At 42.2% G+C, this 24,643-nt stretch overlaps 1 protein-coding gene across 11 annotated transcripts in view; it reads right to left on the bottom strand.

Annotated features, from left to right (window-relative positions):
* GOLGA1 (golgin A1) overlaps nucleotides 1-24,033 on the bottom strand; it is a 53,729-nt gene extending 29,696 nt beyond the window's left edge. Inside the window, exons 1-10 of one of the 11 annotated variants that reach the window (XM_082617531.1) lie at nucleotides 23,734-24,032; nucleotides 22,799-22,924; nucleotides 21,717-22,018; nucleotides 16,946-17,036; nucleotides 14,877-14,951; nucleotides 13,833-13,930; nucleotides 12,395-12,427; nucleotides 9,630-9,758; nucleotides 8,163-8,332; nucleotides 7,570-7,681 (exon numbers count right to left, since the gene is read on the bottom strand). In XM_082617531.1, coding sequence (XP_082473657.1) covers nucleotides 7,570-7,681; nucleotides 8,163-8,332; nucleotides 9,630-9,758; nucleotides 12,395-12,427; nucleotides 13,833-13,930; nucleotides 14,877-14,951; nucleotides 16,946-17,036; nucleotides 21,717-21,851 — 843 coding nt within the window. In that variant the 5' untranslated portion in view covers nucleotides 21,852-22,018; nucleotides 22,799-22,924; nucleotides 23,734-24,032. Of the gene's footprint in view, nucleotides 1-7,569; nucleotides 7,682-8,162; nucleotides 8,333-9,629; nucleotides 9,759-12,394; nucleotides 12,428-13,832; nucleotides 13,931-14,876; nucleotides 14,952-16,945; nucleotides 17,037-18,040; nucleotides 19,257-21,716; nucleotides 22,925-23,384; nucleotides 23,571-23,733 lie in introns of those variants that run through there. The other 10 variants (XM_082617523.1, XM_082617528.1, XM_082617530.1 and 7 more) reach the window with 10 other exon arrangements.
* Between the last annotated feature and the right edge of the window lie 610 nt (nucleotides 24,034-24,643).

Raw genomic sequence — 24,643 nt, 5'->3', positions numbered from 1 at the left:
ATATTCATCCTGGCTCACAGGACAGGGAGCACCTCTGAATCACAGCAGCACCTTACACCATGGCCCCAGATCACCAGCTGCCCACTTATTTATTTCAGTCTACCTCTTTAGCAGTGATGGTAGTGGTGGCGGTGGTGGGCTGGGACTACATTTGTTCCTTTCACAACTGCCAATCTCCAAATGCTGCTCAACATCAAAGCTGAGGATCCAGAATCCTTTGAATATACAATTTCTTAGCTCACAGTGATCCTTACATCCAATGAACATGTCCATTCTCCACTCCAAAATAAGGTCGCATGGCATCAACATTTCATTGTGAAGACTTGAACCTCCTCACATATACTGTGCTTCCTCAAATTCCCTCACCTTATGATCCGCTGCTCCATCTCAAGCCACAGACTTTCATGTTTAGCTTGCAACCCAGCCAGTTTTCTCCTCAGAATAAGATGTAGCTACTTGGGCCTCGGATTTTGGGAAGAAGCACTTGCCATTCTGAATTCTCACAGGGGTGACAACATATATAGTGGAGGGGAAGTTTGAAGAATGGATTCAGGATCCCATAATTCGGGCTTCCCTGGTGGCGCAATGGTTAAGGATCTGCCTGCCAACGCAGGGGACACGGGTTCGAGCCCTGGTCCGGGAAGATCCCACATGCCGCGGAGCAACTAAGCCCATGCACCACAACTACTGAGCCTGCGCTCTAGAGCCTGCAAGCCACAACTACTGAAGCCCGCATGCCTAGAGCCCATGCTCCACAACAAGAGAAGCCACTGCAATGAGAAGACTGCTCACCACAACGAAGGGTAGCCCCCGCTCACTGCAACTAGAGGAAGCCCGCGCGCAGCAACGAAGACCCAACGCAGCCAAAAAAAAAAAAAAGATCCCATAATTCAAAAACTTTTATCAAGCCTATACTCTGTGTGTTGTCTCTAGGGATATAATCAGCTATAGTTACTGACCCATAGAAGCATGGAGGCTGGTGGTAAAAAGAGATATACACACAGTTAATTATAAAACAATACAATAGTGCTGTAACAGAGAGACATGCAAGGCGCTATGAGATATCAGAGGCAGAAGGGACTAACGGGGGCAATCAGATCAGGCCTCCTAGCAGGCAAGTCCAGGTGGAAGGTGGGGGAGAGGAACAAGCTTTCTGGGTAAAAGGCAGCACGTGTAAAGGGGTAAACGGACAAGTTCAACATGACCAGAGGGCTGGGTGAAGAGGAAAGAAGTGAAGACAACTGCCAGGTCTGTTGCTCAGGTGCCTGGATGAATGGTAACATTATGCAAAGCAGAGAACAAAGGAGGGAGAGGTAGTCTGATAGGAAAGAAAACAGTTTTGGCGCGGCTGACCCATCTTTAACGGGTCTCTTACTAATAATGTTGGTAACAGTAATAATTACAATAGCATATGGTGCAGCAGCAGCTACAGTTTGCAAAGCATGTGAAAGCTCATCCTCTAGTCCTTACAACCACCCTCCACTGTGTCCATTTACAGGGAAATTGAAGCTTAGGGACTACTAGCCCGACAGCACACACCTTGGTGACAGAATAAGGATTCAAACCCAAGCCTTCTTGACCCAAAGCCTGTACTCCTTATATTACACATCAGTATGAACTTGAGAGATACATGTGACCCTTTCCAGTAACAACCAAGAGAACAAATAAGTCACCGCGCTGGGCAGAGTCGGGGACAGAAGAATCAGTTGCCAATTTCCATTTAGTTTTCTTGTGCACCATATCCCACATAGAGCAATGCCCCACACTCTGGCTGTTTTACTTCAAGCCCTCAGCATCTAATGTGCTATAGCTAACACCATACTTAATGGTGAGAAACTCAAAGATTTTCCCACTAAGATCAGGTACAAGGCAAGGATGTCCCCTCTCACTACTCCTTTTCAACATCATCTGGAAGTTCTTGCTAATGCAATAAGGCAAGAAAAGGAAATAAAAGGAATGGAAGGCTTCCCTGGTGGCACAGTGGTTAAGAATCCGCCTGCCAATGCAGGGGACACGGATTTGAGCCCTGGTCCGGGAAGATCCCACATGCCATGGAGCAACTGAGCCTGCACACCACAACTACTGAGCCTGCGCTCTAGAGCCTACAAGCCACAACTACTGAGCTCGTGTGCCACAACTAGTGAAGCCACGCACCTAGAGCCCGTGCTCTGCAACAAGAGAAGCCACCGCAATGAGAAGCCCACAAACTGCAACCAAGAGTAGACCCCGCTCGCCACAACTAGAGAAAGCCTGCGCACGGCAATGAAGACCCAACACAGTCAAATAAATAAATAAATAATAAATAAATAAATAAATCTTTCTGGAAAAAATTATAGAACCTTACTGAGTGTCATTTTTAAAGAAACAGTAACACTGAATATCTAGAGAGACAGACACTGTGTTCTTGGATAAGAAAACTCACATGATAAAGTAAACAGTGTTCTGCAAATGCATCTTCAGAATCAATGCAATTCCAATCAATATCCCACCAGGTGTGTGTTTGTTTGTCTGTTCATTTATTTATTTATTTAAGGCTGTGCGCGGGCTTTCTCTAGTTGTGGCGAGCGGGGGCTACTACTCGTCGCGGTGTGCGGGCTTCTCATTGCAGTGGCTTCTCTTGTTGCGGAGCATGGGCTCCAGGCACGCAGGCTTCAGTAGGTGTGGCTCACAGCCTCTAGAGCACAGGTTCAGTAGTTGTGGCACATAGGCTTAGTTAGTTGCTCCATGGCATGTGGGATCTTCCTGGACCAGGGCTTGAACCCATGTCCCCTTCATCTTTTCCTGGAGACATCTGCAGCCTGGACAATATCAACAGATACTCCCTTCCCTTTGGCATCTGGTTTGGTTCAAGGTTGCATTTGGGCAGGTGACAGTGCTGGAGGCTGGGAAGTCCACGATCAAGGTGCCAGCATGGTCACCTCTGGTGAAGGCTCATTTCCTAGTTCATAGCTGGCACTTCTTTCTGTGTCCTTACCTGGCGGAAGGGCTAATGGTCTTTCTGGAGCCTCTCCACCAGGTTTGTTTGTTTGTTTGTTTTGCGGTATGCGGGCCTCTCACTGTTGTGGCCCCTCCCGTAGTGGAGCATAGGCTCTGGATGCGCAGGCTCAGCGGCCATGGCTCACAGGCCCAGCCGCTCCGCGGCATGTGGGATCTTCCCGGACCGGGGCACGAACCCGCATCCCCTGCATCGGCAGGAGGACTCTCTACCACTGCGCCACCAGGGAAGCCCTCCACCAGGTTTTTTAAGGTGCCTGACAAGTTGTTCTGTGGAAGAGCAATAAGCCAACGACATTCAAAATACTCCTGAAAAAGAACTAGGTACGGAGACTTGTCTTGTCAGACACCAGGACTTATCCTAATACTGTAACTAGTAAGGCAATGCTTAGTATTGTGCATACACCCCAAAGTCCAGGAGTGGTTCCATGTACAAATGGAAAACTGAATCATGATAAAGCTGGCATTGCAGATCAGTGAGAAGACTGATTTTTCAATAAATGGTACTAGAACAATTAAAATGAAAATAAGACACAGATCCCTTTCTCACACCAAAATCACATTTCAGGTATGTTAAAGACTTAAAAATAAAGTCAAGACTCTAAAATTTTCAGATAATAATATAGGAGAATAATGTTATGATTCCAAGTGAGGAAAGGTTTTTAAAAAGAGACAAAGTATAAACTTAAAGGAAAATAATAAATTCAACTATACTAAAATGAAGAGCATATGTTCAACAGAAGAAACCATAAAGAGTGTGAAGGCAAGCCCAAACTGGGAGAACACATTTGCAACCCACATAACTGACCAAGGAGCATGGTGGCCAGGATATATATAAAGAACTCTGACAATTAGTGAGAAAAAGACAGAAAATGTAATAGAAAATGGGCCGAAGATTTGAACCAGCACTTCACAGAAGAGCACGAATGACTGATAAACATACGAAAATATGCTGAACTTCATTAATAATCTGGGAAAAGCAAATTAAAATCATGGTGAGAGGGAATTCCCTGGTGGTCCAGTGGTTAGAACCCTGTGCTTTCACTGCCAAGGACCCAGGTTCAATCCCTGTTCGGGGAACTAAAATCCTGCAAGCCATGCAGGGCAGCCAAAAAAAAAAAAAAAAAAAAAACCATGGTGAGAAAAGATTTCACATTCGCCAGACTGGCAAAAATTAAAAGTCTGATAATATCTCACCTTGTCAAGGAAGCAGAGGAACCCAAATTCTTATACACTGCTGGTGAATGTCTGTAAATTACTACAACTACTATGGAAAAACTGGGCATTACCTAGTAAAGGGGAAAAGTACAAATCTTTTGCCCCAAACTTTTCACATCCCAAATATACCCTAGAGTTAACTCATTCACAGGCAGACAAAAGTTCACAGCAGCCTTGTTTGTAAAAGAAAAAACCAGAAACACCGTAATGCCCACTGTCAATAGAATGGATAAGTGAATTTTAGTAACTTCATACTACACAGTTGAGAAAAGATTAAATTATAGCGGCCTGTGGCCATATGAATGTGTCTCAGAATACAACCTTGAGCACAGAAAGCTAGCATTAGAAGAATACCTAGAGCGCTTCATTTCTATAATGTTAACAAGCATGATAAACGCAAGAAGCTACTGCTTAGGGATAAAAGTAGAAAGCAAAGCTAGGAAGTGGAGTAATTTCTAGATAAGCTTACTTAAGAAGGTAGAAAGAATGTGATGGGGCTTCCCTGGTGGCGCAGTGGTTGAGAATCTGCCTGCTAATGCAAGAGACACGGGTTCGAGCCCTGGTCCGGGAGGATCCCACATGCCACGGAGCAACTAGGCCCGTGAGCCACAACGACTGAGCCTGCGCGTCTGGAGCCTGTGCTCCGCAACAAGAGAGGCCACCATAGTGAGAGGCCCGTGCACCGCGATGAAGAGTGGCCCCCGCTTGCCACAACTAGAGAAAGCCCTCGCACAGAAACGAAGACGCAACACAGCAAAAATAAATAAATAAATTAATAAACTCCTACCCCCAACATCTTCTTTCTTTTTTTTTTTTTTTTTTTTTGTGGTACGCGGGCCTCTCACTGTTGTGGCCTCTCCCGTTGCGGAGCACAGGCTCTGGACATGCAGGCCCAGCGGCCATGGCTCACGGGTCCAGCCGCTCCGCGGCATGTGGGATCTTCCCGGACCGGGGCACGAACCTGTGTCCCCTGCATCGGCAGGCGGACTCTCAACCACTGCGCCACCAGGGAAGCCCCCCAACATCTTCTTAAAAAAAAAAAAAAAAAAAAAAGAATGTGATGGAAGAGTAAAGGGCACACCAGGAATCTCAAAGGTAAACATACTGTTCTTTTTCTTAACCTGTGGGGTAGTAGCTACATGGCAGTTCATTAGCTTGTTACACTATTTACCTTACTTATGTTTCATAAATATTATTTCACATCTACTCGATATTAACAAGGACAACAAAGAAAAGGACTCTAAACTCATCATCTTTATGAGAAAACTGACCTTCCTTTAGTGCTATCTTAGCCTGATGACTGACAGCATCAGCCACTCAGGTGATTAAGCCAGAAACCCAGAGCACCCCAAACACCTCCTTTCCTCTTGCCCCTCTCCTGTATTTACCACATTACCAAGTGGGTCCGTCTCCTCACGATTTCTTAAATTTGTCTCCTCCCCCGTCATTTCCACCCCGACTCTTGTCAAAGTCACCGTCTAATGCCTGCACAACTGCGAGCGCTTCCTAACTGGAAACCCTTTCAATGTTTCCTCTAACAGCCAGAGTAGTCCTCTCCCTTCCTCTGTGTTGCCCTTCCAGCCTTCTTCCACTCCCTTGAAGGCACTACTCCCTTTACTGCCTCAGTTTCTGGGTTTATTGTTCATACTATTTCCTATTTAAAATTCTCTGCCATCATTCCTATCCCCACAAGCTTCAGTAGTTCATCTCAGTTCAAGTGTTACTTCCTCAAGGAAAGTGTTCTATGACTCCAACGCTAGATCTGACTTGATGCCCTCTTACAGGATCTCACAGCATCCTGTGGTTTTCCTTCACAGCAACACATCATAGTTTGTAATTATATATCTATGTGATTATTGATTAATGTCTCACTTTCCCTCTAGACTAAATTCCACAAGGGCAAGGGTGATATCTGTTTTGCTCACCCTAGTATTTCTAACATCCAGCACAGAGCACAGAGCTTGAACATAATAAAACTCAAATTATATTTTTAGAATGAATGAGGGAACTCAGTAGGACCAGAGTCTAGAAAATTACCTTTTCCAATTATGAAATGGATGGATGGTTCTAATATCAAATGGTCCCATGAATCCCAAAGTTTTGTGTGTTATTCTCTCCAAACCACCCCCCCCACCCAAATGTATTCTATACCCTTCTGTCTTCTCTGCTTCCTGCTGTCCTACCCATCCTTGAAATTCCAGTTCCTCCAGGAACAGTTCCTTGACTCCTGCACTGGAAATGCACTCTTCCTATGGCATATCCTTTGCATTTGAAAAATCTATTTCACTTATTTGGGACTTACTGAGTTGTGAACTTTTTTCTTGTCAAACAGGAGGTTTAAGTTCTATCATGAAACAGTAGGCCTCCGAGACAAAACACTATAGGTGTCTAGATCTATTTACTGGGTACTCCTTGTTGTGAGTCAACAAAGCCCCGTGGAACAAGCATGAGCTTTGGAGTAAGACTTGGGTTAGAATTCAGCTCTGTCACTTACTGTATAACTTTGAACAACGTATATGACCTCTCTCGGCTTCTATTTAGGTATCTGTAAGTATGCTAATAGCTAGAAGGGGTATACAGACTTCTCTTTTACACAAATCTTACTGTACTGTAATAATACTGTAAGTCTCTGGTGCACCTGAGATTAGTGGTTCTCAGGGGATGAGGGTAGGGTTTTTGGTACCACCTGTTAGGGGGTGTTTTGTCAATATGAGGAGAAGGGCTGGCTTGTTAATGCCTGAAGGATGCTGCTGGCATTCAGAACACGGGCCAGGAAAACTAAATGTCCCGCAATGCATGGGACAATCATATAGTACAAACTGTTCTGCTCAAAATGGTAAGGAACACACCACTGAGAAACACTACAGTCGATGATATTATTATCATTCACCCTTATATTCTCAGAACTTAGCATGGGCCTAGAGTAGAAGGGCAAAAAATGTACGTTAGCCAAACAAAAAAGCGAACAGTAATGATATCATTTATGTGCGTTTGAACAAATTGGATTAGAGCCACGTATGTCAAAGGTACAAGCCTAGCCACGTCAACCACCGCTGTTGTGTCTTCTTGTGCTCAAGGTCCATGACGTAGTAGTTTACAAGTTTGAGTAGATCAAAATGGTGTGCTTTGACAGTTCCTGTCAGGACAATACCGACCTCTTCTGTTAAGCAATCCTTGTTCAGCTACATGGCCCCTTCCATCTGGATACAGCCTGGGTACACCAGGAACTAGGGCAATGTGGACTGCATGAGAAACAGAACTTTGACCAGCCACCCTGAGGCGAAAATTTCTGACAGATAGTTTTTACCCCATTCATGAATCCTAGCAACTTGGGTCCACTACTAGTCCTCTACTTACCTTTTGCAAATCAATGGAAAGTTGCTGAATAAAGGCTTGGAGTTCCTGTTCCTTCTGCTCCAGGGCTGTGATCTTATTTTCTGCACCTGTTTTTGAAGCTGTCACATGATCTCTTTATTGAAAGAAAGCAGACAATGAACAAATTTGGATATCCCACCTAAGACACATTCTTCCACAGGAAAAACACAGATGGTTCTTTACATGTCAGGGCTGCAAACATTAGCCTTGTGAAGATTATCAGTGGAAAAGACTCCTTCACTCTCTCTGAAGCAGAAGTCCCAAGAGAAAAATTCCACTCAGGTTTAGGCAAGAAATCCTGATCTACCTTTGGCTATTCAATAGCTTAGCAACTCTAAAACATACTAAATTGCTCGGCAGCGTTGGAGTGTCTGAGCCTAGGCAGGTGAAGGGGAATGAGGGTTTGGAGGAGGTAGGGGGGTCTTAAAGCCCTAGGCAGGTAAGGATAAGTCCAGAAGACTTTGCCAGAATTAAGATCAGAAAGTGCTACAGTGAGCAATGGGGAAAGACAGGTTGGCTGTAACCAGAGCTACACTAACACCGCTACCCATGTGCCCCACAGACCAAGCAAGAACCTCTGCTCTTCCAGCGTTGAGTAGTTTCTCTGAAGTTCTTCTATCTTCTGGCTTAAGTCTGCTGACATCTGGTTGGAGATCATCAACTCCTCCTGGGTGCGACTAAGTTCTCTGGTACGTGCTTCCAATTCTTGCTCCATTTTCCCCAAACTTTCTTCTTTTTTTAAAAGCTGATACAAAGATAGAAAGTTTCACTGGATCACTACTAAGAAATACACTTGTAAAAAAATCCAGACAAGGACTTCCCTGATGGTCCAGTGGTTAAGAATCTGCCTTCCAATGCAGGGGACACGGTTCGATCCCTGGTCAGGGAAGATCCCACAGGCCATGGGGCAACTAAGCCCACATGTTCCAACTACTGAGCCTGCGCATCTCAACTAGAGAGCCCACGTGCTGCAAACTACAGAGCCCATGCGCTCTGGAGCCTGCGCGCCGCAACTACAGTGTCCATGTGCCCTGGAGCCCACGTGCCACAACTAGAGAGAACCCTGCATGTTGCAGTGAAGAGCCAGTGCGATTTGGAGCCCGCGCACCACAACTAGAGAGAAGCCCACATGTCACAATGAAGATCCCGCGTGCCGCAAATAAGACCCAACGCAGCCAAAAATAATAAAAATAAAATAAATTAATTAAAAATAAAATCTGGGACCTCCCTGGTGGTGCAGTGGTTAAGAATCCACCTGCCAGTGCAGGGACAGGGGTTCGATCCCTGGTCTGGGAAGATCCCACATGCTGCGGAGCAACTAAGCCCATGTGCCACAACTACTGAGCCTGCGCTCTAGAGCCTGAGAGCCACAACTACTGAAGCCCGCACACCTAGAGCCCATGCTCTGCAACAAGAGAAGTCACCACAATGAGAAGTCCATGCACCACAACGAAGAGTAGGCCCCGGGTTTCCCTGGTGGCGCAGTGGTTGAGAGTCCGCCTGCCAATGCAGGGGACATGGGTTAGCGCCCCAGTCCGGGAAGATCCCACATGCCGTGGAGTGGCTGGGCCCATGAGCCATGGCCGCTGAGCCTGCACGTCCGGAGCCTGTGCTCCACAACGGGAGAGGACACAGCAGTGAGAGGCCCGTGTACCACCAAAAAAAAAAAAAAAAAAAAAGAGTAGCCCCCGCTCGCCGCAACTAGAGAAAGCCCGCACACAGCAACGAAAATCCAGTGCAGCCAAAAATTAATTAATTAATTAATTAATTAATTAATTACAAAAAATCTGGACCGATAAGGCAGGCTTTCATAACACTTTTGTGAGCTTAGAAGGGGTCTCATATGCCCAGTAGTTCAAAAAGAAAAAGGAAATACATTTCAAACAGAATTTTTCCACTTTAACAAACTGAAAAACATACAAATATGATTAATATCAAAGACAACTAAGGTATGCTTATCAGCAGTTAGAGAGTGATGACTAGCAAAATCAGAGTAACTAATCATCTATTGAGGATTTAGCTTCTAAAACAAAAACACGTACCATGTGCTTTACTTTACTTAGTTCCTGCTGCTGGAACCCCTCTAATTCATCCATTTCATCTCTCCTTTGGAAAAGATTCAAACTCTGGTTCTTCATTTCCTGTAACTGAGCTGTCAGAAACCTTTTATCCTATGCAAAAGAAGATATCAGCTCAGGTAACTAGGACATTAGAAATCCGTATTATATAAGCAGAATTCTTAATAAAGGAAAATCTGAAGACAATTTCTTGTCAGTAGCAATAATACATTGATAATGGGAAGCTTTACGGTAATTATTTACAAAATTATCTATAAATCCTTTAAGTTAGAAATAAATATGTTTTAAATGATAGTTGTGAAAAGGGGAACAAGAGCAACAATTACTTAACACTTGAAAAGTGCTTAAGTTTGATTAGCAATTCCAGATATCCATTTTACATGTCTATCTCAATGACACACTGAACTGGCTAAATAACATGAATAACTGGAACAAGACTGAATGCTCTTAAAAAATTAGATGCATTTAAGTAGAACTAATTTTGGTTAGTAAGTTCAGATAGCAAGTCAACAAAAATTAGACATGACTGGTGTCAGGAGGTTACAATTTACTAAATAATAGCTTCCCGAGATGGATTCTCTTCAGGACAAACCCTGTTGTTGCAGTTTCCAATTCTTGATTAAAAAGAAATTAAAATGGGGGGGAGGGGTGGTGGGACTGGGAGATTGGGATTGACATATATACACTAATATGTCTAAAATGGATAACTAATAAGGACCTGCTGTATAAAAAATAAATTAAAAAAATAAAAAAAAGAACTTGCTGTATAAAAAAATTAAATTAAATTAAAAAAAAAGAAATTGAAACAGTCTAAAAATAACACTTCCAAAAATCACAGTGGCTTATAAGACCTACATAGATGCCTCATTACTCTTTCCTGGTCTAAAATATTTCCCAACCTCTCCTGCGGTAGGGCGGGGGGATGGAGAGAAAAGATCTTAGTGAACTGAAGTAGATTTTATTTAGTTCAGTCCTATATGGATTCCCCCTTTACCGTAATTTTAAAAGATGAAAAAATAGTCCATTGAGAATTCAACTGCTACAATCTTAAGAGTTTCTTTCAAGACAAGAAAACTTTAACCTAACCCATACCTTCATATTTAAGAAGACCATAATTAACACCATGTTTATATATATATATATATATATATATATATACTTTTTCTCTGTACATGGGCCTCTCCTGTTGTGGCCTCTCCCGTTGCGGAGCACAGGCTCCGGACGCACAGGCTCAGCGGCCATGGCTCACGGGCCCAGCTGCTCCGCGGTATGTGGGATCCTCCCAGACCGGGGCACGAACCCGTGTCCCCTGCATCGGCAGGCGGACTCTCAACCACTGCGCCACCAGGGAAGCCCTAGATGTATATTTTTTAAGCACAAGTTTCTTTGGGACAGAGCTTGACTTTTCTGTAATTCTTTCCTTACGTAAATATGTTAAGGCATTCTGATAGCTTGGGTAATCAGATTTCTACAGAACACACAAAGAAAATCGCTGGTTTAACTTGGTGTTTCATCCCAAGAATGGAGCAATAATAAAACTCATCTGTTTAATAAAATTAACAGTAAATATATTTTACAACTGAATATATCAATCTAAGAAATAATTTTCTGGACTTCCCTGGTGGTCCAGCAGTTAGGACTCTGTGCTCCCAATGCAGGGGGCACAGGTTTGATCCCTGGTTGGGGAACTAAGATCCTGCATGCCACATGGTGCGGCAAAAAAAAAAAAAAGAAAAAGAAAAGAAATAATTTTCTACCATAAAGAGTAACTTAGGAGTACTCAATGAAAACAAGGAATGAATTAGGAAGCAGCACATAATGTGGGCTGAGCAAATTGACTATTGATTATTTTAAGTTAAAATGTGTTTCTAATTGTAGGTGTGAAATTTCATCTTCCTGTTCATGTCTGGGAGGCAGGAATACATTACATAAGGCACCTACACAGTGTTACACAAGCTATGGTGCTGGAATAATCAATTATCCTCATCTGTGTCTAGCTAAGAGGTTCTCTTATCTACTCAATGCTGAGCCTTCAGAAATGCCCTCCTTCCCCACTGCATTCTCAAAAAGTATTCCTAATGTTACCACTGTGTCAATCAGAGCCCCAGCAAGAAACAGACTCAAAGTAGATATTCTGCAGACAGTCTAATAAAGGGACTTTTCAAAGCTGTGGGTGGGGTAAGAAAACCCAAAAGAGATGATGTGCTAGTAACAGTTGGGAATAAAGGGGCAAAGGGATAAACAGGTTACAAGAAACACAGAAAGAGAAACTCTATCAGAGGGTGAACCAAAGGTCCAGCTGAAGCTGTGACCTTTGGCCATGGGATGCAACCAAACTGAAGGGATCTCGCATGGAGATGGCTGAGGGAATAAACTTCCCGACCACACTCTTCCACACATAGTTCTTTTAGTGTTCCCCACTGGCACACTTAATTAGAAGCCAGAGGGCAATGGAGCCCTGCTGATGCATTCCCTATCAGCCTTCAGATACACAGGGAAAGGTAGGAGAGGGGGTGGAGAGTGTATCTGGAGGGGCAAACAAAAGATATCCAGTACACCCAGCAAGAAAAAGGAAGACATGAGCTTTCTAAGTCAGTGTCTAATCACCCAGTGCCCTGCTTCCAAGAGGTGGTATAGCCATCAGTGTACTAGGTACTGGAGAAAGCGTTTTCCAAGCCCCAGAGAAGAGGCCAACATTCACAATGAGAAAAAAACAAAGATGAACTAACCTTTTCAAGCTGATCCATTTTTTCTGACCATTCCTGAAACAAAACAGTAAAAAAGTACAGTTTCCAGGGAAGAGTATCAATAATATCAAGATCTTAAGAAAACAAAATAACCCTCTCCACCCAAAGCAACCAATCAACCAAACAAAACAGCAAATATAAAGAAAGCCAAGAGTCCTAAAAGGAAAAGAAGATGAACTTTATATAAAATTCTAAAGCACATATATAAGCCTGCAAATTTTTACCAAGCAGAGCACCCAAACAAGGCTGCATCTGATGTTCTGATGCAGTTTTCAGCTTATTCCTGAGTGTTTTTCTAGGAGTACTATTATTATTTCTTGGGAGTGGGTACCTGGGACCAGCTGTGTTGGTAATTCCACAATAAAAATTAATTTACTGAGAAACAGGCGGGGGGCAGGGGTTGTCTTCAGCAGCCCCCAATCATTATTTTCCTTCTCATTTTCACTTTACCAATATCTTTTATGCCATCTGATAAAAGTTAAAGGAGAAGGGATTATGCCCCTTATTCACCAATCACAGAAGAGGGGAAAAAATAACCACTGGTAGGTACAAAAGGCTATATCCCAACTGCCTACAATCAGAGTCCACCAATTTTAGATTATCTCTTCATTTATATACATTCATATCACAGTTATTCACTAATTATTGGTGAATGATTTTTTTTTCTGGCTAGTAAATGTCTGACATGACTAATACACACTGTAAAACAAGTCAACCAACCACCCCACCGACTGCAGATGAAATAATGTATTTTCTTAAAATGAAATGTAATATAATAAATTGACCCTGTCTTAATAAATCAGAACTATCATTACAATATTTTGATGCTTATCTTAAACTTAAAATGCCATTGAACAAAATATACTTTATAATTATTGTAACAGCCAGTAAAAGTATTAGTTTCTTATTGTCATTCATTCAGCATCTTTCAATGGATGGTTCTACTGAGATTACAGAAGTTCCTCTCAGTCTAGTTGGCTGGGGATGAAGAAACTTGGGACAGAGGTTGTAAGAACTATGTACTCCATGGATGATCACTAGCTTGATAGCATCTTCTCCACTATAAAGGCAAGTGTTTTGGGACTAGGCTTTCAGACAGGTTTTTGGAGGGCAGAGACCTTTTTCCTTATCTTGGGGCTCATCACCAGATTACGAACACACTACTTTCCTCTCCATTTTACAAAGTTATACAGTTTGGAAAATGATACTCTCACATTATGGACACATTTCATGATTATAACTGTAAAGTTCCTTAATAATTTCCCACCCTAAGGCCAAATGAAATCTCAAAGAACTTATATAGCACTCCTTTACTCCTGTGTTGTAAATATCTTCTACCAGGTTTATGGCATGATTTTTGAAATCATGTCACTAAGTGAAATCTTTCCACCAGCCTTGGGCAGTGCCACATATAAAATACCTGGTCCTTTCTGGCTAATGCCAAAGCCAGTCCTTCTGCCATTTTGGCTCTGTTGGCTTGGAATGTCTCATTCTGCTCTTGAAATTTCCGCATGGAAGCTGTTAACAAAGAGGCTCTATTTGAGATATGGAGATATTTCAGAAACAGCATGTCAAGTAGCCCATGTGATTACTTTACAACTATCACCTAACAAAAAAGGCCAAGGCCACTATGTGGATTATGAGACTGGGAAAAACCTGACCCATCTTGACTTTCCCAGAATCTTTTGCCCTTAGTAATAGACCACAGTTTTGTTTTAGCTTGTTTCCAATTGTTCTTAGTTTTTTGTTATAGTCAAGTATATACATTTAGGAAGATGCCAAAGGGTAACTTTTTAAATGATACAGTGATAGAACACTGAGTTAGGTAGGTTGCCAGAAAACACCAATGCTATTGCTAAGTGATGGCTACTACTACTTTATCAGAATTAAAACAAAAAGTCAAAACAAAGCAAAACAAAAAAAACCTTTCTTCCACTTTATTTTCCTTAAAAAATTTTTTTTTAGTATATATTATATCAACAAAAAATAACTTTCTAATTCTGTTAGCATCTTTCTTGGATTGAACCCAAAGGAGAACATATGATTTAGGGTAAACTAAACAAAATGTATGTTCTATTGTTAGACGAGTAATGACAGATAGAGATTTTCCCCAGTTATTGAACAAAGCAGCAATGAAGCTATGGCTAGAACCAAAGTTTCTTAATGTAGGCCCAAGGACCAGGCACTTGATTTTACTAAAAACTAAGGGCAGCCAATAAACCAGTCAACTGGATGAGATACATAATAACCTTCTCCTAAGAAGCATGCCCATAAAGCAACATAAGGATGAATTGTATGCTTATAACTATCAGATAAATGTTGTATCAACTTGATTAAGAAGTACACTACTTATAAAATAAAGATCTGGGCTATGATGAAGGACAAACTTAACCATACGCTATTGTTTCATTTCAAAAAACTAAACCCTGGAAAGATTGAAAAAAGCAGGAAAAAAAATACGTACAATCCTGGTGTTTTTCTAATGCAATTTCAAGCTTCTCTTTTATCTTCTGCAAGTTTCGGACCTGTTCAGCATAGTCTTGGGTGAGGAGGGTGACGCACATACCAGGAATGGACAAACATCAGGAAAGGAAGTTAATTAAACAAAAAAAAAATGAATGAAAATGATGATGATTTTCTCAACCTGAAAACCATTCCTGTTAAGGAAAGCTGGGCAGACAGCTTCCCATTAACAATGAACAACACAGGCAAACAGGTATAGTACACACTACCCACAGTGTAAATGGTGAATACAAACAGGCAGATTTGTTTAGCCTTGAGAGAGAACAAGAACTGGGCCTGGTCTGGTCATCAGAAATGCCCTGCCATGAAAACCACTATTATCTCATTACTTAATTTCAAATCTCAGTTTTCACCTTCCTTTCCAGTCTTAGCAGTAGGATAGATCAAAGGGAATTCACTGAACAGCTCACTTACAGTCCATACAACTGAGTGACAGTGGTTAGGGCAATAGCAAACATCTTACCACAGTATTGCCTTTGCAATAAAAGTACTTAATTCTCTAGAAAAGTCAGCTTCCTTTCTACACAGAACTGAGCTGCCTATGACATATTAAAGGTGAAAGTCAGAATTAATTACCTTGGTAGCCAAAGAAGATAGTATGGTATAGTGGAAAAGTAGACAGGCTTTAGTTCAAATCCCAACTCTGTCAGTCCTTAGCTGAGAGACCTTAAGCAAATTATTGATCCTAAGTATTAGTTTCTTCGTTTATGAAATGATGATATTAATTTATCTACCTCAAAGGATGTATTAGATAATAAACTAAATGTTCTATATGCCTTAGTTATAAAACAAACTAAGTGCTTTGAGCACGTTGCACACAATGCTCAATAAAGGGTAGCTGATACTGTGGTTGTTGTTATTATTCATACTGAGCCTGTAGGTAAATGCCCAGGACATAAGTGGGCTTAATAAATGTTAGTCCTCTTCCCTGTCCCTCCTCTAACATCAGTCAAGCCCAAACTATTTTGGGAAGATCCATATTACCTTAGAGCTTTCTCCCCAACACTGAATAAATATAAAGTTACTTCACCTCTGTTACTGGTATTACTTACAGGTAGGGGTAACAGGATAATAACAATTGAGTTTAAAGCAGACTGTAGTGGTTTGGATCCCAGCCCTACCACCTACTACCTCTGTGACCTTAATGTCACTAAGTATTGTTAGGCTAGAGTGAGAACAAAATGAGATAATGGACTATCTAGGAGCTGTGAGTTATACTATGTACCTTTGATAACTACACAAACACAAATATTTCACATACAACTTGGTGAATTTTGTAGTCTGTTGCTTTCATTACAGTAAAATGGGCATAAGGCCAAAGGACAAAAACAAACACAGAAGCCATTTACCACTTCACAGGCTGAAGCTTTCAAAATGTATCTACTGGCAGAAACCCAAATAAGAACTCACAACTCTATCACAAATATGCCCTGCTCAGGCAAAGAATATAATAGGAGTTGTGTAAATCGTAAACTGCACATAAAAGACATAATGAGAGTTATAGCTTCTATACAGGTGTTGAAGTTAGAAATACCATTGAAAAGTAGCCCAAAGACCCAGAATGACATCACACAGGTGATATGTATCTGTAGCAAGTGGCAATGTAGCACCAAACCCTGTCTGGTGCTGAAGAATCCAACATTTGTTGGCCATTCCCTAAAAATGCTGTCTCCTTACCCTCTCCACCTGAAAGCAAGCTAGGCTAACGGGTGAAAGATAGTTAAATCTACATATACTTTTAATACCTTTTATATCCACGGCTAGAAATCTCAGGAGCAGAAAAACCTAAGTTTTTTTTTTTTTAACTTTAAAACTCAGTTTTGAATTTACACTATTCAGTACACTAACAAAAGAAGGGATTAAAGGGGGTACAAGTTGCTCCTTTTTGACTGAGAATACCAAAATATGTCAAAATAACTGTAAGGTTATACTGTTTGGCTTTTTTATAGGCCAAGAGGGTCAGGCAAGGCAAGTTTCCTTTGTTTGCTTCTTATGAGTTCTTAGACATACCAGAAAGCCTGGCCTCTAATTTCCGTATCTGTTCATTCCTTCTCAAAAGCTGGGATGAAAGATCTTCTCTGGAGCTGCTTCCATCAGACGCCTGTTGAGACAGATATAAGAGGTTGTATTCATACCTGGGTTTTTAGCAGCGTGAGACCACAATATTCAATCAGAAAGCAACAACTCTTATTTTAGGTTTGGTTACACTTTTAAGTGATAACTGAAAAGTTTCTCTAACTATAAAGTAGAAGCAACACTACCTCCATCTATAACATGAGGAGATACAAGATGCAAAACAGATAAATTGTGCGTGTGTGTGTGTGTGCGCGCGCACACACTATTGGAATACACAGTGGTAAACAAATCCATTATGATCATATTACACCAAGTACATAATACAAAAAAATATATTTGCAGATAAAAAAGTAAATCACTTTATTTTTCCAAAGGTAAAATCCTGAGGTAAAGGGAAGAAGGTTCTTTAGCAAGGGATCAAAGGCTGGTTGGTCTGTGATGAAGAATCTATCACTGACATTGATAAAGTTTCAGTATCTTCATCTATAAAACAAAGGGGCATCAATCTATAGCTCTAAAATGCATCAAAAACTTTAGCAGATAATATACATTCAGTAAATCGCTGCATTAATGAGACATCAAAATTTCCCAGTAATTTAATCATCTTAAAACGTGCACTACGACTGCTTTGGGCGCGGCTTACTACTGCTAATAGATAAATCACTTTATCTTTCTACTTTTGATTATAAAATTTTAAAAATACAGAAGAGTAAGGAGGGTGGTTTAATGAACACTCTCTCTCTACTTTAACAACTGCTGGTTTTTCCCATATTTGCTTCATCAATTTTTATTCTACTGTAGTACTTTAAATAGCAGACATTGACATTTCATCCTAAATATTTTGATAAACATTTCTAAAATATAAGGACATTTTCCTTTATAGCCACAATACCATTATTATACCTAACAAAATTAAAAATAATAGTATCTAATATCCAGTCTTCAGTCTTCCCCATTTACTGCCAAAATGTATTTAAAGGTGGTTGAACAACTCACTTTAAATATTCATTTACCCACTGAGCCACTTACTCGTCCATTATGGAGGGTACAGTTAAAAGGGAGTCTCAGGAGGCGGAAGGCCCAGGTTAAAGTCCCATCTGCACCACTTACAAACTACAAGAACTTGGACCAATTACTTAACTTCTCTGTGCACTGGTTTCGTCACATGTAAAGTGTAACAAACATAATCTACGTCACAAAGCTGTGATGAGGATTAAGTAAATCAATACTTGTCTGGTCTTGAAAACACAGCCTGGTGCGTAACTAGCTTTAATACGTGTCATCTGTTAGTAGTACAAGTTATGAATATTACTGTCAGTGAGCCATCTATTCTTAGCACTGTGCTAAGCACTGGGAACAGTGGTGAAACGGGAGTCCCGATCTAAAACAGCAGCAGCTGCCGCAACTACGAATTACGAAGTGCTTATTAAGAGCCAGGCACTATACTAAGTGTTTTATATACTATGCAGAAAAGAGTTAACATCCCAGGCCTGAGACTGCTATCCTTGGCAAGGCCTGTTTGTAAGGCGAGCCCTTGGCTGGCCTGTGGAAACTTAGATTTTACAAGGGTTCTCACCATTCCTGATAAGAATGGCTCACTGTACCTAAACTAATTGTGCCAAAAATATGGTTTATGCTGAACACCTGTTTTTGTTCTGGGAGTCTGGAATTTTGGTAAATGCTAGGCAGAGGGTGCCTATATGACTAGCCTCCAGTAAAATTCCTGGGCACTGAGTCTCTAATGAGCTTCCTTGATAGACAACATTTTATCCTGTGTTGTCACAATTCCTTGCTGAGGGAAAGAATTGTGCCCTATGCGACTCCACTGGGAGAGGACTCTTGGAAGCCTGTGCCTGGTTTCCTCCAGACTTTGTTCATGCACCTTTTCCCTTTGCTAATTTTGCTTTGTGGTAAATGTTTTTACTGTGATAAATGATAGCAGTGAGTAAAACTATATGCTGAGTCCTGTGAGTTCTTCTAATGAATAATCGAACCTAGGGGACAACCTTGCCTGCCCGCCCTGCCCCAACACACATACTTTAATAAAGACAGGTATAGTTCCTATCTCCATTTTACAGAGGTGGAAATTAAGGCATAGAAAAGTGACAAAAAATTTGCCCAAGGTCACACAATAACGAGGAAAGAGGAATCGAATGCAGGTCTACCTCCAGAACCTGGCCTGAGCTCCTAACTGTTACTCTACTGCCTCTCATGAAGCTCCCAGTTTAGTGGGAGAGACAAACAAGCAAATCATCAACAACAATGCAGCGTAACAGGTGATATTACAGAGGATCTAGGAGACAAGGGGCCAAATTCAGCCAGTAGGGATAAAGAGTAGAGGCGGTGAGATGGGTAGGTCAGGTCAAGGGGGGCTTCCTGGAAGTAACACGTGAGCCAGGTGTTGAAGGATGCACAAAAGTTTGTCAGAGGAATTCAGAAGTGAGAGGAGGACACAGGAGAAATTCCAGAGAGAGGAGACAGAATATGCAAACATTTGTAGGTATGATGGAAAGTTGTCCATTCCATAAAGTACATTAAGTTCAATATGGCTGGAGCACAGGGTATAGGGAAGTAGAATGAGATAAAGGTAGGATGGGTTAGCTGTGACAAGACCACAGAGGTTTACCATTATACTATAATAATGACTTTGCACTTCATCCTGCAGATGATGGGGAAGCCACTGAGGAGTTTTAAGCATTGGACAGACATGAACAGGCCTGCTCTGGGGAGTTACTGGAGCCAGGGGGCCCAGATAGGCTACCACATTTGTCCACGGAAGAAAGACAGCCTGAAATAAAATGGAAGTAAAATGTACTACTAGTAAATGGAGTACAAAGGGTAAGTTTGAGTCAGGAGATGGAAGCCAAAATACTTGCTGACTAATTGGACACCAAGAAGTGAAGAAGCAAAGAGCCTAAAATGTCTCCAAGGTTTCTTGCTGGTGACTTGGGGGATGAAGGTGCACATGTGGACATGGAGTTAATAAATTCAGTTTTGTTCATGTTAAGAATTTGAGATACCAGAGGAAAGGTACCTGGTTGGAGAAATATATGCAATGGGATATAAAGGTCTGGAGATAGGGAGTGAAGATCGGAATGTATACATAAATAAGTTCAAACAGATAACTTTAGAAGTCACACAGCAAAGTATTTCCTGAATTCAGGCCAATCTCCATATCTGGAACACATTCAAGATCAGGGACTTCATTTAGCAAGTCAGTGTGAAGGCAAAGCAAGTACTTCTGCCACAGAACTCAGCAATAAAACTATGTCCTTCAGCCTGGTGATCAAACGTGTATTTATATTTCCTGTTAAATACAGGAGCCAATGATAATTTAGATCTGGTCATCTATTGTTCCACCCCAATAACCTAATAGCTTCTGCCACGTAATCTGACCTGAACAGGTAGTATAAGAAAGGAGGAGGCCGACTCATCTGACCATGGAAACAACTCAAGTATCTATCACTAGTAGAAGACAGAGACAAATTGTGGCCTTTTCAAATGCTGGAATCTTATACAGCAGTAAAAATAAATGAATCACCTATAGTGTACCATTTTTATAAAGTTTGAAAATAAGCAACATTAAACAACAGATTGTTTATGAATATATATGTACCTGGTAGGATATTTTAAAAAGCAAAGGATTGATATACACAAACTTTTGGACAGGTTACCTGAAGGGGCGGAAAGGGAAGGGAACCAAGAAGGAGCAAACAAGTGGCTTTGACGGTACCGATAATGTTCTAGTTCTCTGTATAGGTGACAGATTTAACAAGCGTTCATTATATTTTTATGCCTTATACTTTACACTTACATTACATACATTCTTTTACATATATCAAGCATTATAAATAACTTCTTTTAAGTTACCTAACTTTAAGAGGATCCTGTCATATGCCACCGACCCGATTTTAATCCTAAGGCATGACACTTACCTAACACAGCAGCATCCTCAAATCTTTCCAGCTACAAAGGTATTTTACAAATAAAGGACACAATGCAGCCATCAGTGCAATCTTTTCATCAATTTTCCCACTAAAATAGTGCTAATTCCCTGGCTAATTCCACACCAAACTCACAGACCTCGCTAAGCAACAATGACTTAGAGTGTATACATGTGCAGACACAACAAGCCAAAGTATTTTGAGAAACGAAATGTAAAAGAAGATGCACAAGGTGCATGGAAAAAGAGTACAAGAGGACAATGTAGAGAATATGCAAAGGGACCCATGAAAAATAAGAAAAAAAATAGAAAAGCACCTCAGAGCAAGAAGAATCAGATATAAACTACAAATAATCTTGTAACTTTAAAAGAAAATACTTATTGGAGGGACTTCCCTGGTGGTCCAGTGGCCAAAGACTCCGTGCTCCCAATGCAGGGGGCCCAGGTTTGATCCCTAGTCAGGGAAATAGATTCCACATGCTGCAACTGAGAGTTCACATGCTGCAACTCAAGATCCTGCATGCTGCAACTAAAGATCCCGCGTGCCGCAACAAAGATCCCGAGGGCCGCAACTAAGACTCAGAGCAGCCAAATAAATACATAAATATCTTAAAAAAAAAAAAAAATATATATATATATATATAAAGGCTATTAAAAATAATAATAAAAAAAGAAAATATTTATTGCAAAGATTCCGTGAAATATTATTTTAAAAATACAGTGAGGCTATACCAAACATTAAAAACTAGAGAAGATACTTACAAAGTCATCTCCTGAGTCAGCTCCCATGGAGGCAACCGATTCCTTGCTCACTGATCGTGGGATCCGAGTAGCACCTCCTGACCTCTGAGCGACAGCAGTCTCTTCTGCAATTTTCTTCTTTAGTTTTGCAAACATTTTGCTGTGTGGCTATCCTTGCACTGATGGCCAGGTCTTGAACCCCCTACAACAGTCGTTAGGCCAGCAACCAGGAATTCCGAGACAGGTGCCTAAAAAGTTCCAGATATCCAAACTAACTGCATTCCCACTGAAATGTGGGCCAAAGGCTTGTGGCAATAGCGTATCTATAAATCAGATGAAAGAGTGCTCTAAGTTAAACACCAGAGAGATTTCACATCTGGGTTGTTTTGTTAAGCTTCAGGTTTCAAGATTAAGTTTCATAAGTTTACATGCACACTTACTAGAACACAATTACGAAACATTTGAAAAGCACTCAGGTGCTACAGATGTATGTACAGATAAGGAAATCCAGTCTCAAGGAGGTGAAGTAATCTGCCAAAGATTGTGTGGCTAAATGCAGCACTGGCATTTGAACCCAGGACTCTGACTCACAAGTCCTTACTCTTTTTTTTTTTTTTTTAATTACACCACATTGGCTGTGGCATGTAACACATCAAGTAAAATTTCCCACAGCAAGCACTAACATAATGCTTCTGAATCCTTCCCCTAATAATATTAAGTTCAACTACAGTTTAGACAAAAACATGTAACTCAATACAGGGAGAAGGTATAATGTTCTAATGTTCCAAGATGGTTTGGAATCAGCTGTTCACTAGAAAATGTTGACAACTTTTATCCTAAAAAAACAGGCAAGCCAGCCAACTGTATTGTATACGTATCAGGTATCCTTAAATGTTTCCTGGAAATGCTGTGTGGTTCTCTTTTTTAAGAGTGACTAAAATTACCTCAAGTCAATTTCTTTTTTCACAATGTTTTACACGATATTCAAACATCTTTCCCTCCTAACGTGCATGAAACATTTACATTCTGGGTCCAAACTTAACTTTTGATATTTTGTGGAGGATAACTAAGCTCCGCTCTAAGATGTACAAATGACTTCTTACCACTTCAGAGCATCCATTTAAGTCTGTACAATTCTTCCAAAGTTTTACCTTCAATGTCTGTAAACCACCTACTCACCTGGCTTATCTACTAGATTTAAAACAGCGTGGAGGTCAAAGCTTTCTGTCCTGCATGAAGACAAAAATAAAATGCATTGAATATTTCCTCTCAAGTGTAAGGCCAAAATGTTGCGGGGGTCGGGGCGGGGGGAGTGGAAGAGGAGGGAGGAAGGGCTAAGGTGAGGGGGAGAGAAAATCTGTCGCTACCACAGTCCTCAGGGGTCTCCCCTCCCTCACCCTGGTCTTTGCATCTGTGATTTGCCTAAGAGCTTCACTTAAAGGCACAAAGAACAGAATCTCTCATTGTAGTAAGTGGCTAAACTCACTTCGCCTTGGGAGGAGCAGTGAGCAAAACAACTTTAACGAGATTAAGGTTTCCCAGGGCCAGTATTTATTTCAGTTGATTCTGACAGTCACACTGTTTACCCGGCCAGATCCCAGAGCCTTGACTCGCACTAAGAAAGTCGCTGAGAAAAAGGATGGCTAAGTTGGGTAAAAGACAGCTTTCTAATGCCCGGGGGCCAGCCACCTGCCACGGTAGTTTGGATCCCACTCAGTCTCCTTCCAGACCCGCCCGTGCGTGGACTGTCAAAGAAGGGAAGGACCAATGTGTCTCCCATTTGACAGCAGGGAAACCGAGACCCAGAGAGGAAGAGTGACTGGTCCAAAGTCGCGCAGTGGGGGGAAATTCCGGAACCCCAGGCTTCAGGTTCCCAGGCCGGGGAGCCCGCCTCTGCCCCCACCCTCGTCCTTTCTGCACCCCGGTACTGCTCCCCGCCTTGGGTCTTGGGCAACCCAGTCGGGGCCTCTTTGGGCGTACTCCGAGACCACCGGGAGAAAGAGGGGCCTGCTCGTGTCTCTGGTCCCCGCCCGCGCACCTGCCGCTCTCTGGGCAGCCGGCAGAGCCCCGCCTCCGGGGCCTCTCTTGAGCGCCGGCCCGCGTCACCAGCCCCCACAGCCGGCCTGCGGGCAGAGCAGCGACCCGGAACCGCACTTCCACCAGCGCGCCGGAAGTGGCTGCGCGCGGGGCCGTCCCACCGTGCGCATGCGCCTGAGCGCCGTCTCCTCGGCTGCCGGCGCGAGCTTCGGGGTGGCGGTTGGGCCGGAACCGCTGGAGGGCGCGGGGTTGGGCGCTCCCTGAAGCCGGCCCGCCACGTCAGCAGGTGGCCAAAGTCTCGTAGGACTGGGTGGCCGAAGCACTTGTTTCCTTTTTTTTTTTTTTTTTTAAAGGGGGCGGTGCGGAGCGGGGGAAGTGGTAGGAGCCTGGTGCAAAGGGGAAAGAACTGATTGCTGCGGTGGTGCCAGCCTGTGGCATGGAAACCTCAGGCCGTGGCTGCGCTGGCCCAACCCAGACTTTTCACTCCTCTCCCTGCATCCCAGTCTGCACCCCACACGGCCTCCTTGTCCCTGCAAGCCCCTGCCGCCTTCCTCACGCAGGAACCTATGGCTCCACACGTTAGTACTGGGAACTCGCGCTTCGTAATGGGTGTCTTAAGTTTTGTGCCTGTGACCCATTGTACGACACGTAATGTGTCATTGAAAGAAGAGTTTCCGGAATCATACTCTTATTATATATTGCAGTCTGATATATTGCATTTCATTAGAAACACACGCTAGCGGCAGCCCACCACATTTCACTAGCCACTAATGGGCCTCCAACTTTTGACAGATGAAGAAAGTCCGGAGAGGTAAAACTGCCTTGTACAAAGTTACAGTACAAATTGGTAGCCTACGTCGGGTCTCCAGACTCCTCAATGCCAACCAAGCCAGACATTCCAAATTGAAGTT

Source organism: Mesoplodon mirus, assembly GCF_964341445.2.
Source record: "Mesoplodon mirus genome assembly, chromosome: 1".
Lineage (NCBI taxonomy): Eukaryota > Metazoa > Chordata > Mammalia > Artiodactyla > Ziphiidae > Mesoplodon > Mesoplodon mirus.
This window is presented reverse-complemented; position numbering and strand designations above follow the sequence as displayed.